This window comes from Hipposideros armiger, unplaced genomic scaffold (genome assembly GCF_001890085.2).
Source record: "Hipposideros armiger isolate ML-2016 unplaced genomic scaffold, ASM189008v1 scaffold_189, whole genome shotgun sequence".
NCBI classification, from domain to species: domain Eukaryota; kingdom Metazoa; phylum Chordata; class Mammalia; order Chiroptera; family Hipposideridae; genus Hipposideros; species Hipposideros armiger.
This window is the reverse complement of record NW_017731539.1, coordinates 2,261,799-2,276,528: the sequence shown is the minus strand read 5'-3', so window position 1 is coordinate 2,276,528 and position 14,730 is coordinate 2,261,799. Positions and strand designations below refer to the sequence as shown.

General features: G+C 36.4%; 1 protein-coding gene across 3 annotated transcripts in view; it reads right to left on the bottom strand.

The window, feature by feature from the left end:
- The window catches only part of RIT2 (Ras like without CAAX 2), a 330,412-nt gene that overhangs the window by 248,516 nt on the left and 67,166 nt on the right, over positions 1-14,730 (bottom strand). For 2 of the 3 annotated variants that reach the window (XM_019652894.1, XM_019652896.1), the window contains exon 2: positions 7,402-7,458. The exons of the other annotated variant lie outside the window; for it this stretch is intronic. In XM_019652894.1, coding sequence (XP_019508439.1) covers positions 7,402-7,458 — 57 coding nt within the window. The remainder of the gene's footprint in view (positions 1-7,401; positions 7,459-14,730) is intronic. 3 annotated transcript variants of the gene reach the window in all.

Below are 14,730 nucleotides of genomic sequence, written 5' to 3'. Positions count from 1 at the left end.
TTATATAATGACTTCAAGACATCCGAATACAATGAGAAAAAAGGACAATTGGGCTCCAGATAAAGAGATATAATCAGCTCTTAGAGATGATGAAATAAAAGATTCTGACAGAATGCATGAAAAAAACGGACTTATTTTGAGTAGCCAAAGGCGGCTTTCTTGAGGGATCAATATTTAAGCTGAAACTTGACCAAGAGATGAGTTAACCAGGCAAAGATAGAAGGTGGAGAAATAAAGAGTATTCAGGGTTAAAATATGTGCTTAAATGTCCTAAGGCAGAATGGGGCTTGCCTAGTTTGTGAATCTAAAACAACGTGGATATAGTTGAAGCCCCAAAAGGGGATGGAGAGTAGCAAGTGTATAAGGAAGAGTAGATCATGAGCACCTTCACTCTAAGAATATTAGAAATTTATTCTTCATCCTAAACATAATTGACAACAGTGGGAACTGTTCAGCAGTCCAAATTTGTGTTTCTAAAGCTATTTCTGGATTCCGTGTAAAAACCAGTTAGAAGAGCTAGCCCAAACTGGAAATGTGGGTGGCTTAGAAGAGAAGGCAGCAGATATCGAGGTTCAATATATGTTTAGAAGTTAGAAAGAACAGAGTTTGGTGAATGACTTGATGTAGGAGAAAAATAGGTATCAAGGATTTCTCTTGGGCTTCTGGCATGAGATCCTGCAAGATGAAGGGCTTTATCATGGTGAAAAATCCTGAAGTAAATACTAGGGATAATCAGTTCTTAGTAAAAAGTTTACTTTTGTCTACCTTGGAGCTATCTAAATGTAAAACTTGAGTAGGCTGTCCATTATATGTATGTTTATTTAGAGAAGAGTATAGGACTTTTGACATCTAAACCCTCAGCCAGCCCCACATGATTTTTAAAGGTTTGGTCCCTGACTAATCTTTACCTCTCTCTTGCCACCTTGCACACTATGTCATTTATTTTATCCTTAGGACTTCAGGTTCACCAAATGCCCCATCTCAGTCACATGTTGTGTTGTCTTGCTTGGGTGCCTATATTTTTTGTTCTTTTGTAAGTATCTATTTTTTCTTTCTCTTCACTTCTTTAACTCCTATGCATTTTTCAAAACTCAGTGTAGACTGCAACTGCTCTACATGTGTTTCATGCCCCTTCAGGTCAAGTAAGATACACCTACATTGGCCAAAACCAGTCTTTGAGGATAGTGAGAGATAATCACCAATTATTGTATATATGTCTGAATCAAAGTTATAATGCTCTGTAACTGAGAAGGAACAGAATTCCTACACAGTTCAGAATTTTCTATCCAGTATCAAATGTCTTAATCAAAGCAAGCTACTTGAGACTATATCTTGTTTCCATCTGTATGAATTTGCCAACTGAAGTGACCTGGTTTTCTGTGCTTACTTGTTTGCATTCATTTGAGTATCAATGAGCATAAACAGAAACAATTCTTAACATGTGAAGGTATCAATAAACAATAATTTGGACAAAATATACAGTCCACAAATGAAAACCTGATATTTATATTATTTGTTTTGGGGAAAGTGGCACCAGGTTCTATTTCAGGAAAAAAAAATCAACAACTTCATATCTAATTCATATTAAATTAGAGTTATATACAATAAGGTTTTTAATGTCAAGGAAGTTACAGTAAATTCTTCAATACAGTATTTACTGTATTGAAGTAATACAGTAAATTTGTAATGTTACAATAAATTCTAAAGGACACAGCAAAATAAACTGCTCTAGATCACTTTCTCAAAAGTCTTAAATAAGTTCAGACTTCTTTGAAAGGTTTTCTCAAATGACCTTGAATTCTAGAAGGAGTGGCAGGAGTTTCTTGATTTAGGAAGCTGTAATCCTAAATCACAGTCAGTACAACTTAAAAGAGGATGACTGAACTGCCCCTCATTCTTTCAAAACCCTTTAGCATTTTGCTTCTTTCATACAGTAATAACTGACTTCAAAGATATTATAAATATTTGTTCTTAATTCCGCTTCCTGAATTGAAAAATCCCTCGAAGGCTTAAGCTGTGCTATTTTAATCTTTTATTTCTAGAGAATAAACAGATCCCTTTGCAAATATTAGGTATTTAAATATTTTTTTTTGGCCAATTGGATTGTATACAATGCTTACCTCTAATAATTTATTGTTAATTAAAAATGGCATATGTGCCTATTAGTATGAAAGTTTGGATGTCAAGTCTTTGGTCAAAATATTTCTTTTTCTTATTATTTCCATAATTATTTTATTGTAGAAAAATCAAACTGCACTTAGCACAATGTCTAATGCTTAGAAATACTTCATTTTAAAGCTTAAATTAAAACTTGAATTAATTAATATTTGGAACCTTTCTAAGGAATTTAATTTTTGAGTGAGGTTTTCTCACATGGAAGAATAGAATCAAAAGTTTTCAATATCCCTTTTGTAGGTATGTTGTGTAGATTTTGAAAAACTAGACCCATTGGTTACTTACTTTGAAACTGTTGCAGTACATGAGGGAAGCAATTACTTTTTGGGGAAGAACACTGGTAGCAGACAACATCTCTAATTTTTGTCAATGCTAGGGGGAACCTAAATTTTCCAAATTGATGTAGCTTTGAAAGACAAATAATTCTAAGCTGATTATAAGGGAGAAAATAAAACTGTACAAACCTTTTAAAGGTTTCAGAGAAAATTTATTCAAAACTCTCAGTACGATGACAAACAGATCTGAATAGGGATTGAAAAATATTTATTTCCTACATAATTGTGAAATAAGTATACTTGATAGGTGCATTCTTCTGTATTTTGTATGATTTTGAAAATGTACTAATGTGAATTTCCTCTTGAGGAACCATTAAGTCAGCCAGCCTGAGTTGTAGTTATGTTGCCTGAGCATGTGAAAAGCAAATTATTTGGGATGTTCACCTTTCTGGAGCAGATACCCATGGAAAATTATTAACTGACATTCCTGTTAGAGATGTCAAGAGATGAAGTGATGGGAAACTCAAATTGAAAGTAACGAAGTGTTCTGTGTCTCATTTTCAAACTTCTTGTTCTAAAACTACTTTGTTTATAACCATACAAATGTACGACTTCAGATCTCTGTTAGTACCGAATGTCCAGTTAGCTTAATTTCAAATGATGGCTGTGCCACGTGTATAGCTAAAGGAGTTATCATTACATTCTTCTCTTTTATTCCTTTTAAAGGAGCCATTTATGATTTATTTACATATATTGCCCTATGCAATCCATTAGACATGAGAGGCTGGTAAGCCAAAGGTAAATTTTTGAAACACCAGTACATACAAGGCTTAAACGATAATAAAAAATAATGAACAGGGAAATTTGTGATTTCATTAATAATATATTATACAGTCAAATTTTCCAATAAGATAAGATTCAGAGATTTTGTCCAGAGATTTATCCTCTTCTGTAGCTCACAATGGGTTACACAAAGTTACCAACATTCCAGAATCAAGATATTTATAAAATGGATTTAGAGAACTATCAAGGATTGCAAGGAATCACTTCTAAAACTTTACAAAGTGATTATTTTCTCTTCAGAAACAAAACTCAGCTCCTCAAGGAATTACTTTATTATTAACAACATACAAATCACCTGCACTTAAAATCTTACTAATTCAGGGCCGGCCTAGTGGAGCGATAGTTAAGAACTGGCTTGGGATGCCAGAGGGCCCTGGTTCGGATCCCACATGAGGGCCAGTGACACTGCCCTCCACAACTAAGATGCTGAACAACAGCTCAACCTGGAGCTGGGCTGCTGTGAGTCCCCAGCGACGGCTAGGCTGCAGCCCCTGCTACTGTATGTAGCCAGCAGCCAGTGTGAGCGGCCAGCAGCCGCAGTGAGTGGCCGTCCAGAAGCCGGCAACTGATCTGCCTCACCCAGGAATAGTGCAATGATGGTGCCAACTTGGGCCAGTGAAGCAACGTCCTCCACAACTAGACTGAAGAACAAAACGACAGCAACTTGTCTGTTCCCCTTCCCCCAATTCACCACCACTGTTCCCATCCCCCCAATTCCCCAATAAAAATCTTAAAAAAAAATCAATCTTACTAATTCAGTTCAACTGGTGAAAAGGTCTTGTTGAATTATGGAACATTTAAAAATGAGTAAATTTGATTTTTCCAGTCAAGATGGTGGAGTAGGTAAATGCTGTTTGCCTCCTCTCATGATCACATCAAAAGTACAATTAAACTACAGAACAGCCATCACTGAGAATCCCCTGAATTCTAGCTGAAGTCCTACAACTAAGGACATACAGAAAAAGCTACCTCAAGACTAGCAGGAAGGGCAGAGATGCAAAACAGGCTGATTCTACACCCGTGGGTGACCACTAAAAATTGGGAGGAGTTACCTTGACTGCAGAGATTGCCTCCAACCCAAGGAGCTACTGGTCCCAGTCCCATACCAGGCTTCCCAGCCTAGGGTTCCACTGCTGGGGAGAGAAGTTTACAAAACATCGGGATGTGAAAACCAGCAGAGATTGTGGCTGAGTGAGGTGACTAGAGTCCCAGGTGATCCCCTTAAAGGGCCCATGCATGGATATCCTCGCTGATGGACTCACTCACTCTGAACTCCACACTGGGGCAGCAGCTTGAAAGGTGCCAGGGACATACAGGGAGGAGCTGAGTAGTCTGGCTACAGGGTGAGGGCTGGAAGGGCAGCATTCTCCTAGACAGAAGTGCTGGCAGAATTTCTCATTTCTTTGTTGAGCCCTCCTCATACTGAGTGGACACCGCCATATCTGGGTCTTCATCAATCTAGCTAACACTGTTTGTTTTCCCTTCCCTGGTGATTCCCTGAGACCCTGCCCCAACCAACTTGCAGGCCCACTCAAGCTGCTTCCAGTGGTTTTTCCATACAAATGGCCTGTCTTGGCTCATGCTAAAGATATTCCTAAAATCTCTCAGTGATGCACAAAACTCAAGCAAGCGGCATCTGGCTTCAGTGTTTCCCATACCTCTTGCTCAGAAGCCTGAAGACCAGCTCTAGTGACAGCTGGCCTCAATTCATGGCTTGGCCTATTGAGACACTTCCAAGCCCAGCACCAGTGGCTGCCATCTGCAAATTGCTTTGTGGCTTATGCCAGGGCCTAGGGGCCCTGGGACTGGCATGCCCAGTAGCCAGCATCAGACTGAGCTGGAGCATCATCCAACTGCTTCCAAGGATGACAAACTCAGTGGGAAGACTGGGCAGGGACCAGAGCCCTGCTAAAATGAATCCTGGTTTGTAGGGTCAGTCCCTGCACAACAGCACCTCCACTATAGTCATGGCCAGTTCTCACAACCAATCTGCCCAAGGACCAATCCTTCCCATTGATGATCCATAGCAACCAAGGCTCAACTACAATAAGAGATCACATACAAACCACACAAGGAACACTCATGGAGTACTGGGCTCAGGTGACCAGGGAGACTACACCACTGAGCCCCATAGCACATAAGGTCTGCTACATAAGGTCATTCTACTATAAGGCTATAACAAGAGACAAAGAATGGCCCAGTAATCCAATTTATGGATATTTATCCAAAGAAACACAAAACACTACTTCAAGGGGATGTGTGCATCCATATGTTCATTGCAGCATTGATTACAATGACCAAGATGTGGAGGCAGCTTGTGTGTCCATTGATGGATGAATGGATAAAGTATAGGTGGTACATATATACAATGGAATATTGCTCAGCCATGGAAAGGAATGGGTCCTTGTCATCGAAGGCAGTGTGAAGGGTATTATGCTGAGTGGAGTATGTCAGACACAGAAAGACAATGCAATATGATTTTGCTTATATGTGGAATCTATAGAACAAAATAAACAAACAAACTCATAGATACAGAGACCATTTTCATGGTTGCCAGATGGAAGGGTGTTGGGGGGTGGGTAAAAAAGGGGAAGGGTTTAAGAAGTACCAATTGATTGTTTCAAAGTAGTAATGGGGATGTAAAGTAAACCATAGGGAATATAGTCAATAATATGGTAATAACTATGCATAGTGCCAGGTGGGTTCTAGGCTAGTCAGGGGGATCACTTCTTAAATTATGTAAATGTCTAATGATTATGCTGTAGATTGAAAATTAATATAAAGTAATATTGAACATCAACTGTAGTTGAAAAAATTTTAAAGGGGGAAGATCAAGGGAATAAGAGGCTCAAATTTCCAGATATAAAACAAATAAGTCATGGGGATATAATACACAGCATAGGGAATATAGTCAATAATATTTTGATGGCACGGCATGGTGTCAAATGTTTGCTCAACTTATCATGGTGGTCACTTCTTTAGGTATATAAATGTTGAATAACCATGATGTATACCGGAAACTAATATAATATTTTATGCTAGCTATATTTTAATAAAAATCTCTTTAAAAGTGAGTAAATTTTATTCTTTTCAGCAGTAGTCTTTAAACAAATGTCCTGGAGGATTTGCAGGAAGGAGTAAAAGATAATTCTGTATAGTATCACATTTTATATCCACACTAGGACCTTGAATTACAATGGCTAGATGAGACCACACCCACTGGTGGTGAGAATAGGAGATATTCAGACTTAGAGAATAAAAAGGGTGAGAGATGAGGTGTAATCAAAGGAGCATACAGTCTAGGCACGCTTGCAGGCATGAGGGGTCCAAAAGCTATGTTTTTTGCTACCATAAAATAATGTTTAATGTGTGTTTAATGCCATTGTGTTTCTGGACGAAGAATGCTATGCCAGACTGTGCTTGGAAATTTTCAACTGATTCTTTCAAGTGGCTCTTTAAATGAGTAAAGCAGTTTTAAATACATCTTTTCTGCTTTGATTGAGGAAGAAAATGTGTTCCCAGTTGCAATGTTTCTGCACTTGATGTGATAGAAAGAAAATTGGATAGGAAGAATGAAGCATGTTTGGATTTTTTTACTCTAACAACATTTTGACTCTTTGTGCCTCAGTTTCCTCATCTGCAAAATAAAAATGGTGAACAAAATTATATCTATGCCTAGACTCCTTTCCAAATGCACCATTAATATGGTTACCTAATTGTGTAATACAAGATACAAACACTGATAAAGTGAGCAAATGACCAAATAAATACTACAATCACATTAGTTGTATTATCCAGAGCAGTTTTTCAGAAGCAGTGGATATCCATTAATGGACCCTGATATCAACTTAATGTATTCCAACCATCATTTATCAGTAAGAAATAAAATAGAATGGCAAATATGAGAGTGCACGGCAATAAGTAAGGACATATATTGTTTCTTGAAGCTTTTATTGTAGTAGCTTCCATATTATATATTTATGTGTGTGTTTACTGAGTCATAGTGTAAAATATATTTCTTATTCTTCAAAGACATCAACATTATTTGTAAACCTCTTATTTAGAGTGTCTTCATTTGGGCTCAGGAAGAAAAGAGGTTTTTACTCACCAATAGTGGGGTCATGATAATCAGGGAACTGATGACTAATAAACTGCATTGTCATTGCTGAAAAAAAAAAATAAATTCACTTTAATAAAAAAAAAATCACTGATTCATCAATAAGTTATTCACCGATGTACTTCATCAGTCTTTTAATAGGTTCTCGTAAGTGACTTATTTCTGTGGGTGACTAATTTAATTACACAGTATGTACCACAAAATGATGATAATAAGAAAAAGTTCTAGAGGAAAAAAATGTATCTAGAGTGAAAAATAATGCCAGATACTTCTTTGGAACAAATATGTCTAAATTTTAAGTCTATTTCAATAAAAATTGTGTTGGAGCGAAAATGAGAAGGCTACTGACATAATGAAAATGCAAACTATAATATCTGTAGGATCCTTTTTTTGTCTTCCTCTAGTTAAACAATTGATATTCATTGGGAAGATCTTTTTACTAAAAGTCCTATCCATTCTCTGGGAATTGACCTCTTAATTTTTAAAATAAAAAGACAATCTCTGAGGTTTCTAGTAGTGGGAAAGGTATATGCTTATATGAGTTTTTATACTTAGTTAGCTTTTCACATTTAAAGTTATTGAAGTCCATTTTATTTTGCCTAATACGTGTTTTTTAGAACCTTTTATTAAGTTGCATTACTCTTTTTGGTATCTCCTGTAAATTCTCTACATTCCTCTAAATCTATACTTTTGTGATACATTTGCAGTATTTCTTTTGCAAAGTTTCCTCATGTAAACTTTCATTATTAGGAGACAAGGGAATTCTGAAGTAAAGAAACAAACTCAGAAAAGAAAAGATTTGTATGTATAATCATTCTCTTCCTTCTCTCTCTCACTCTCTCTTTCTCTGTGTGTGTGTGTGTGTGTGTGTGTGTGTGTGTGTGTGTGTGTGTGTGTGTGTGGTTTGAGACAAGCACTCTCCTTGACCAAACTTGAGTAAGGATCCTCTGAGTCCTCTCCTCAATTAGACCTTGACCTTGTCCCCATCCTTGCTAAGCCTGTATACCCCACTTGTAGCAGGAATCCTGCTGTCAGTTTAGTGAGACTCTCCCACCCTTGATACCTGATCCCCCTCAATATCAGATCAAATCCCTCATTCCCCACTCTTTTTTTATTAGTTTCAGGTGTATAAAACAATGCAATAATTAGACATTTACACCCCTCACAAAGTGATAACCCCTTCCCCCAATCTACTACCCCTCTGATATCATATTTAGCTGTTACAATTCCATTGACTCTATTCGCTATGCTGTACTCTACATCTATATAATTATATATATATATATATATATATATATATATATATATATATATATATATATATATATCATTATAGTGGACATTCAATATTATTCAGCTTCAGGTGTATAGAGCAGTGGCCAGGCATCTACACAGTCCATAAAGTGGTCTCCCTAATAAGACTAATGCCCATCTGACACCCTACAAAATCTTTACAACATAATTGATTATATTCCCCAAATTGTCTTTCATATCCCTGTGGCAATATTGTGGCTACTAATTTGTACTTTATAATTCCATTACCTTCTTCCCCATCCCCACCTCCTCCCTATTTATTTATTTATTTATTTATTTATTTATTTATTTATTTGTCTTTAAATTAAAGTTCATTGGTGTGAAAATTGTTAGCAAAGTTACACAGATTTCAGGTGTACAATTCTGTAATACATCATCTATATATCACATTGTGTGTTCACCACCCAGAGTCAGTTCTCTTTCCATCACAATATATACCACCCCAAACACACCCAATCTCATCCCCTCTCTTTTTTAAAGCATTAATTAAATTTACTGGTGTAACTCTAGATATCTGATCACTGTGGTCTATCTTCAACAAGAATTATTTTAAGCCTATTTAGTAAGATCCCCCTTAACGTTGATGTTTCCTTTTAATAATTTCCCATCCACCAATGCTTATCTCCACTTCTTGACTATAAATCCCCACTTTTCTTTGTTCCATTTGGAACTAGGTCCAATGGTACAATGAGTTATCTTTTTCCCCATTGCAGTAGCTCCCGCCAAAATCTGTTTTTAACACTTTACTGTTTGGCTCTGGTTCCCTCTAACAGTGTGTATATGCTTCAGCAAATGTTCAGAGCAGGGAAGACAGTTAAATTCAACAAACGTGTACAAGACACTAGTCTAACCCTGCTGAGAAATGCAAAGGTGTGGAATCCGACTCAGTGAAACAGAATTTCTATTTACACTTTAATACTTTTATACCTCCTGTCTTTGCATTGACAAAGGAAGTCTCCAAATGAAATTATTACTTACTTTGATAGTTTAGGGCAAGTTTCTGAAATGCAAATCAAGATGCCTTACAGATAGCTTTAGGAGCTATAATGTTTCAGATAAACAAACTGAAAGCAACATGTTTATTAAGTGGACATCAAGGAGAATTTAGAAAATGTTTTTCTCAAGTTTTAAAATAGCTGCCTCCTCTATCTCTTTGTGCCCGGTTGGTTAAGTCTCATAGAGGTCAGACGCCCGGCCTCATAATGAACAAATGGGCTTGGCTAGTTAATCAACTCAATTTCAAAGATAGCTCAGACTCAGCACATTTGAAAGTAAAAGGAAGACATTCCCACTTTAACCGCCTCTAAGCAAACAGATATGCATCTATTTACTAATTGATGGTGACTAAGAGCCTCACCATCCATCTTATGATAGTCAATTATTTAGGTTAACACCTTAAAGATGCCTTTGGACACTTACCCTCTCATATCCTCCATCCAGCACCATGAATTTTTATTTTTACCTCCTAAATATCTTTCAGATGTATCTCAATTCTTTCTGATATTATTCTAGTTCAGAGTCATATTTCTCTTGAAAATCTCTTTTGCAATAGACTCAAAACTGATTTCTCTGTAGGTATGTTCTTTCGCTTCCATTAGCACTTTCAGAATGGTAAGAGAATCATCATTTAAAAAACAAGGATGTCATTTATATGTCAGTAACTATTAGGATAATGACCATAGTTGTTAACTTGTCTTATGGGCTTTCATATGCTCATCATAGCTTTTCAGTCTCAACTTATACCACTACTCAAACAGCTACTCTGTGTTCTCAGACTTCCTGAAGTACTTTCTATCCATGAGCATGCCTTTATGCTTGGGAACAGACTTTACCTTCTTCTTCATTTTTATATCATACTAACGAAGACTCTCCTTGACTAAACTTTAATCAGCCTCCTCTGAGCCCTCCTATAAAACTAGGTTTCAACACTTAGCGTATGTGTTCATCTCTGCTTTGCCCAGGTTTAGCAAGAATCCTGCTAGGTCAGTGTAGAATGAAATCTTCACAATAGATATCTGCTCACCCATAAAATATGATAAGATTCCTCAGTCTCCACTGAGGTCCCAGGTGACCTCTGATTACCTTAGCTAACATTCAGGAAGTTCCCTCTTAAATCTGTTTAACCAGAATCCTCCCTAATCCTGTAGCAACTTCCCATCCCCTGACCCCTACCCCACTCTTTAGCTATAAATTCCCACTTGTCCCTGCTGGATTTGGAATTGAGACCAGTTCTAAACTAAAGTCTCTTTCCCCTGTTGCAATAGTGCCTAAATAAAATCCATGTTCACTGCGTTAATTATTGTCCTGATCTGGTTCTCTTTCAAAATGCTAATAATGATCAATACATCTACACAGAGGTCACATCATTCAATCAACACATTTAAACTCTTCATCTGCCAAGCATCAGTACATCATAGTTATGGTAGCTACCAAGAAGCGTCACAAAACATTGTGTGTATTTATTGGCTAAGTTAATTACTATAAACTTGGAAAAATGGTTTGAAGGCTGAAGAAGTTTGGAACAAATTTTAGGGAAAATATATTAACGTTTTAAGAACTTACATATTTGCTTTTAGACTTCAGAATCACAAAAGCCAGTATTAGAAATAAATGAATCAGTCAATGATTTACCCATTACACTTATTTATAAGAACAGCAGCAGGTATTTAGATGATGAAGTCTGGGCTTTAATGGAAACCTGCTGCTTATAGCATAATTGAAAAAGCCCTTCAATTCTCAAATCTGATTTGAACTGAGAGCCAGCTGAGCTTTGTTCCAGAACTTCAAAGATTATTTTAGAAAGATTGATTTGTAAAAGTTTCTTTTGTGTTTTACATTGTGAATGCCTGATAGGACATCTAAGAGCCATTTCCCTTTGCGAAGATAATATGTAAAACAAACAATTTTTGCAAAACCTCTCCTAAATATTATCCTTATCAAGTTCAATGTTGGACATGAACAATCTACTAAATGCCTATCAATAGCACTGGGGACTAAGTCTTATTCATTTTACAACATATAGGTTTATGTCATCAAAATTTTTTACTCCTATTTTTGTTTGCCAAAGAGCCATTTCGTAAGAAAATCAATCACAGTTACTGCTCTCTTTTCAGAGATTTCAACTGTATTGACTTTGTAATATCAATACATTGGTTTTTAAGAATCTACTGAAAGTGAAGGTCTATGTCTCCTTCCCAAAATGTACATTCACACACATATATGTACACAATATTCAGAGGTAAGTAGGGATCAATAGGTCCCAAGGAATAGCACTTGTCTTAGCAAATACCCACATATGTCAGAAATGAGACTTTTGAATGAACCTTTTGTTTAAAAAGAGGACATCCATGAACAATGTGATAGAAGAGCATCTGAGAACAACATTAAATCTGCCTCTCAGGAATCCCTAATAGTCAGTTTAGATATTCGTATATCACTATGTATATGTTTTTAAAAAGAAAAAAAAAATTCCTTTGATGAGCAGCATACAAAGTTTCTAACATTTGAAAGTGAACCGGCTCAATGGATCAAGTTGACAAAACCCCCCTAACAAATATGACCAATCTATACTCAATATATTCAGGAAAGACATAGAATAGCAATGCAAGGTAGTATTAGAAAAAATTTTTACAAAAATTATTCTAGAAGTTACCCTGGCTGTGCGTTTGCTGTTTTGTAAAAGATAATAAGAATCATCTTGGAAAATTTCAAACAGAAGCAATCTTATTTTGAGGCTAGAATAGCTTTACTATACATTTGAGAAAATCTGCTAAATGAGCAGATTCATAACATTTTTCAGGGCTTACCAGAAGTTGCAGTCTTTCAATAATGGAAGAGCCTTTTTGTATGTAGGTATTTGAAATACTTACAAAACATTCTACAAAGTACTGAACCCCTGAATGCTACAAGGATTGATTTACTGTATCCACAGAGTCACGCATAGTCAAAATCATTGCCAATGTACATTTAGCAGTTCTTTTCTCTGAGGCTGTAAAACTGAACTTAGCAGGAGTCCATGGATATTAGCCAAAAATATGAATGCTGAGGAATGAATGGAATGACAGGCAAGCACAAGAATTGGTTGGATCTCATGAAGTATCTTAGAGCTCTTTGTTAAAACAGAATTGTGTGTATGAATCTGGCAAATACTGTTTTTTGACCACTGAACTTCTGTGTCAAAGTGAACCATTAGGGTAATTATCATTTATTTTATAAAGGTTGCTGATTTTCATATGTCAATCTTAAAGTCTTCTATCTTGCTAAAGTATCTTATTATTCAAGTTATTTTATCATGGTACCTAGGAGTGTCTATCATATAATCTAAAAATAGAAATAGTTTCCAATTTTTATTTTCATAATTTATCTTATGTATATTCATTGGTTAATTATTTCAGTACAATATTAAATAGTGCAGGTAGCAATCACCTTGGAGTTTTTTCTTGACCTTAGTGGAGATAACTTCTATTTTTCACAGTAAGATACTGGCATTAGTATTGTGATATCTTTACATATTTTGCATATTACGAAAGTAGTCATACATTTCTGCTTTTTGAAACCTTCAATAAGGAATAGGATTGTATTTTCCAAAGCCTTTCTTGGTATACTGGAGATAATCATGTGATTTTTCTCCAGAGTACCATTAATATGTGACATGTTAATAGACATTCTCATACTGAACCAACCTCACATTCTAGGATTGAAATCTACTTGGTGATAACATCTTATTTTTTAATGAGGTATTAGAGTCTGCTAATAATTTATTTAGGATTTTCAAATTATTATCGATAAGTAATATGTGTCTGCATTTTGTGTGTGTGTGTGTGTGTGTGTGTGTTATCTTTATCAGGATTAGGTATCAATTCTGTGCTTCCATTATAAAATTATTTAGGATATTTTCAAATTATATAGCATTGGATCTATGGGATCTTTAAAGGTTTGGTAGAACTGCCTGTGAAACCACCTGGATCTGCTGCCTTTTTAATAGAGGTAGTTTCTCAAAACTTTATTCTGTATACATTTGTCTGTTTAAATTTTCTGACTCAACTGAGGACAATTTTAGGAAACTGTATTATACAAAGAACATATCCATCTTGGTTTTCTATCTTATTTTCAAAGAGGCATGCAAGCTTATCTCATGATGTTCTAAATCTCCATTGTATCTAGTTATTTCCTCCTTATATTTTAAAAAATATATTTTTAATTACCATTAACATAAAATATTATATTAGTTTCAGGTGTACAACATAGTGATAAGACATTTATGTAACTTATGAAGTCATCAACCCAATAAATCTAGTACCAATTTAACACCATATATAGTTGTTACAATATTGTTTTGTTTTGTTTTTTTAAGATTTTATTGGGGAATTGGGGGAGGGGAACAGTGTTGGGGAATTGGGGAAGGGGACCAGCCAAGTTGTTGTTCTTCAGTCTTTATTGTGGAGGGCACCAGTCGCCATCTGGCTTTCCGTCGGCAACTGTGTTCAATCTTAGTTGTGGGTGGGCATAGTCACCATCCCATGAGGGAGTCAAATCAGCAGCCTTGTTGTTAAGAGCACACGCCCTATCCACTGAGCCATCCAAGCGGCAGCTCAGCTCAAGGTGCCGAGTTCAGTTTTAGGTGCAGGTGGGCATAGCCCACCATTGAACAGGCAATCTTGTTGTTACACCAGCTGAGCCATCTTGGCACCTGTTGGCAGCTCAGCGAAAGCTCAGCTCAGGCGCAGCATCACTGGCCCATGTGGGAATCGAATCGGCGGCCCTGTTGCTCAGAGTTTGTGCTCTTAAGCCAACTCTTAATCAACTGAGCCACTCAGCTGGCCCACAATATTGTTGACTATAATCCTTACACCATATTTTACATCCCCATGACTACTCTTGTAACTACCAGTTTGCATTTCTTAACCCCTTCACCTTTTTTACCCATTCCCCAAATGCCCTCTCATCTGGCAACCATCAAAATGTTCTCTGTATTTATGAGCCTGTTTATGTTTTATTTGCTCATTT